This window comes from Terrapene carolina, unplaced genomic scaffold (assembly GCF_002925995.2).
Source record: "Terrapene carolina triunguis isolate 2854851 unplaced genomic scaffold, T_m_triunguis-2.0 Scaffold449, whole genome shotgun sequence".
Classification (NCBI taxonomy): Eukaryota; Metazoa; Chordata; order Testudines; family Emydidae; genus Terrapene; species Terrapene triunguis.
The window spans coordinates 2035206-2038855 of NW_020664800.1; the positions used below are offsets into that span (position 1 = coordinate 2035206).

At 63.2% G+C, this 3650-nt stretch overlaps 1 protein-coding gene across 1 annotated transcript; it reads right to left on the minus strand.

Annotated features, from left to right (window-relative positions):
* Positions 1-105: 105 nt before the first annotated feature.
* Positions 106-3168, minus strand: LRRC26 (leucine rich repeat containing 26). The gene is made up of 2 exons (XM_026658482.2): positions 2520-3168; positions 106-338 (listed from the first exon to the last, which is right to left on the minus strand). The coding sequence occupies exons 1-2, from the start codon at positions 3130-3132 to the stop codon at positions 106-108; spliced, it is 846 nt and encodes a 281-aa protein (XP_026514267.1). The 5' UTR covers positions 3133-3168.
* Between the last annotated feature and the right edge of the window lie 482 nt (positions 3169-3650).

Here is a 3650-nt window from a genome sequence, read left to right on the forward strand (position 1 = left end):
TCCAGTACCCACGACAATGCTTGCCAGCCCTGGGACACAGACACGTCCCCTTGCTGGCCCACCCAGAGCTACTGCAGCCACAGCACTCCCACTCGGGTGGGCTCCTCACCAATAGCAAAGTTCGTTCAGGAGGTGGTTATAGGCCACGGCCAGGGAGCCGAGTAGGAGGCAGATGAGGATGCTGGCCAGGAAGGAGGCCGGGCCGATGAGCAGGAAGAAGGCGTAGTCCCGAGGGTACAGCAAGCTGTCCTGGCAGTGGCTGAAGGACTCGTTGCCAATGGCCAGGAGGGGATACTGGTTGAGGTGCTCTGGGAATCTGCACAGGATCAAATTCTCCTCTGCCAGAGAAAGACAGACACAAAGGTCAGGCTGGGTCATGGTTCCCAACCTGGCAGCAGCACATGGGAGGTGGCTTGGGCTCCTGCCTGGGCCGGAGGAGGGCTACAGGCTGCTGCCAGCACCGGAAGGGAAGGGCAGCGTCAGGGAGGATGACTGGGCAGGGTAGTGCTGGGCAGGGTGGGCCGGTGCTCAGAGCAGGCCAGCAGCCGTGGGGAAGACCTGCAGGCCGGCTGGGTGTGGTAGTGCTGGGCGAGGTCACGCAGGACAATCCAGCATTGGGACGATGGGGCAGGCTGTGGGCCATGACAGCAGCCCTGGGGTGGGACAGGATGGCAGCCCTCAGGAGGAGCACAGCCTGCTAAGTGGCCAGGAGCAATTCCCCCACCCCACCCCCCGCGCCTCGGTCTTCTCGTAGTGCAACGGGTGCCAGGTGACATGTGCTGCGCAGAGCTGGGGTTAATTCTGTCAGCCCAACTGAGTGTCATGGAAACATCCCGCCCAGCCAGGGCGCAGGCCCAGGGCTCCCACCTAAACACGGCGGCACTGGGAGCGAGTCGGTGCCCATGGTGATACACACCAGGAAGTAAGTCGGGTGGCTGATGGGGGGGAGGCTGAACTGGCTCGTAGGCTGAGGAAGTGGGGCGGGACCTGGGGCAGACGCTCTCTAAGGGCTGGGGGTATGATACCCACACAGGCCAGTGGAGCCGGCAGGAGCCATGGGGCACTATCTGGGGCAACTCCATAAACAGCCCTCCCATCCTCCCAGCCCAGGCTACACTGGCCTCTCCTTTTCTTAGTGGACTGGGGAACAGAGAGGGGCCAACCTGAAACTCCCTGAAGGGGTTCATTGCACAGAGGCCTGGCAAAAGGCCTGGCACTCGTTACCCCAGCCAGGCCGTCAGAGAGCTAAAGCGGGGCACCCTGCTGCCTGGATGGAGAACCCCAGCCAAGTGCTGCATCTGGCCCTTGCGCTCCTGAGCACACAGGGACTGTGCAGGGCCTGTGGCTGGGAGACGTCCAGAGCGGAGCGCAGGGCCCAGGGAAGGAAGGGCTGGAGCACAGGGCAGCTCTAGTGGTGCCCCTCAGCTGCAGCCTCCCTGGCACCAACACTGCTCCCAGCGAGGGGCTGGCCCCTCACCATTCCCAAACTCCCTGTCCTTAGCTGGGGCTGGTCCTGGGACGCCCCTCGGCGCCCATGGCAGGAGGGCCTGTCCAAAACCAGGGGCCAGAGGGCTCTGCCCGTGTGGAGCTCCCTTCCCTCAGCCCTACTGTCCTTGACTCCTCTTTTACCCAGGCTCTGCGGCACAAGGGCTGACTCCTCGCGGCCTTGCCCAGGCTTCGCCCGCGACATCAGTGAGCAGGCTGGGCCGCAGCGGGGGGTCAGGCCCTGGCCCTCACTCCCTGCTCACTGTGTCCTGCCGGCCCAGGCCTTCTCCCGGTGAGTTGTCACTGCCCCTGCAGAGCAGGGGCTGCCCAATCCCAGGCCAGAGGCTTCGTTCAGAGCCGGGCTGTCACCCGAGGAATTTGTGTGTGACCAGCATCGTGGTGGAACCTGCAGCCACATGCCCTGTGGAACCCAAACCCGCCTGCTTCAAGGGGAGGGGCCCCTAGGGAGCCTCAGGTCTACAGACCCTGCCTCTGGCCGATAGGATGGAATAAATCTGCTGCCGTCAATGCACGAGAGTCACTCGAGGCTCCCTTCCCCCAGCGTGGCCAGCCCTGGGAGCGAGGGAGTCGAGTGGGGCTGGCTGGAAATCGAGAACTCTGCGGCAGAAGGGAAATGAGACCTCGTACAACTGGAGACCCTGAAATAGGCCCATGGTTGGGCTGTGCCTGACTCGGGGCCAGGCCGTCAGCCTGGCTCCCCCAGCAGGCTACGAGTTCATAGCACACGCTCTCTCTGGCCCAATGGCCACTGCATTATTTCTACAAAGTGGAACAACTTCAAACAGGAGAGATTGAGAGACCCATTGTGTGGCCCAGTGGCCAGGGCCCTCCCCCAAGATACAGGAGTGGTGGGGCTGGGCCCGGCCTCTAAGAACATTCTGTCAGAATCAAGAGGGTTCAGTGAAAAGGGAGCCGGATTGTCCAAGGAAGAAAAGGTTTCATTGAAAAATTCCTGCCCGGCTCTAGGCTCGTACTCTGCCCTCCGTGCTGCTGCGTTGCCCCTCCATTCTTACCTTGGATTTTGTCCCTGTTGCCCATGCTCCAGAGGAAGAGGGGCTGGATTTCACAGGTGCACGCCCACGGGTTGCCCTGCAGCGTCAGGGAGCGCAAGGCAGGCAGGTTCAGAAAGACGCCGGCATGCAGCGACCTCAGGGCGTTGCTGTGCAGAAAGAGCTCCTGCAAGCAGGGCAGTGCTTCCAGCACCTCTGGGGGCAGCTGGCCAAGCTTGTTGGCCCCCACGTTGAGAGTCACTAAGCCTGGGAGAGGCAGGACAGTCTCGGCCGGGAGCATGGTGAGGTAGTTGTTGCTCAGGTCCAGCTCCCGCAGCGCCCCAAGCCCTGCCAAGGCCTGGCTGTGGATGCTCACCAGGACGTTGCTGCGCAGGCTGAGGTTCTGAAGCGCCTGCTGCAAGCGGAAGGAGCGAGCCTTGAGGACTGCGATGTGGTTGTGGCCCAGCCACAGGGCACTGGTGTTGGTGGGCAGGTTTTCGGGCACAATGCGCAAGGCTCGGTAACTGCAGTCCACTTCCCCAGAGGAGCATCTGCAGACGGCAGGGCAGCAGGGGGAGGGGAGCGGGCACAGGAGGAGAAAGGCCAGGAGAGTGGCCGGGCCCCTCCAGCCAGCCATGCTTAGCTGCCAAGAGAACCACTCAGCTCCCGTTCCCCCAAGTCCTCCAGTTCTCCAGGCGCCTGCCGTGCCTGGACACACCCAGCCTTCCTGGTCCGGCTCAGCAGCCCGCACAGGTTGGCTCTGCAGGGCCGGGGCAGCCGGCAGTGCGGGCGCCAGGCCGGGGGCCCACAGTGCCTTGCACAGGTCTCGGACACCCTGCAGTTCTTCTGGCACTTTCATCCCCCTGCAGAGTGCAGCCTCACCTGCGCTCTGCAAACATTAACCTGGCTGCTCAAAGGCCAGCGGCTCTCCCCGGTGCGGTTTCTTCAGGGCGGAGCTGCACTTTCTTAGCAAATATTTTCACAGGGCAGACGCTGCTGCCAAGATGCAGAGCCAGGGTCCCCCTCCCCCACCACACAGGAGACTGCTCCAGGCCAGGTAGTGCAGCAGTGCCATACACAATAACCTTAAGGCCACACCCTTGGGGGGCTGGCCAGATCCCCTGCACCCAGCCCACGCTCAGGGGCTGGGGTGGG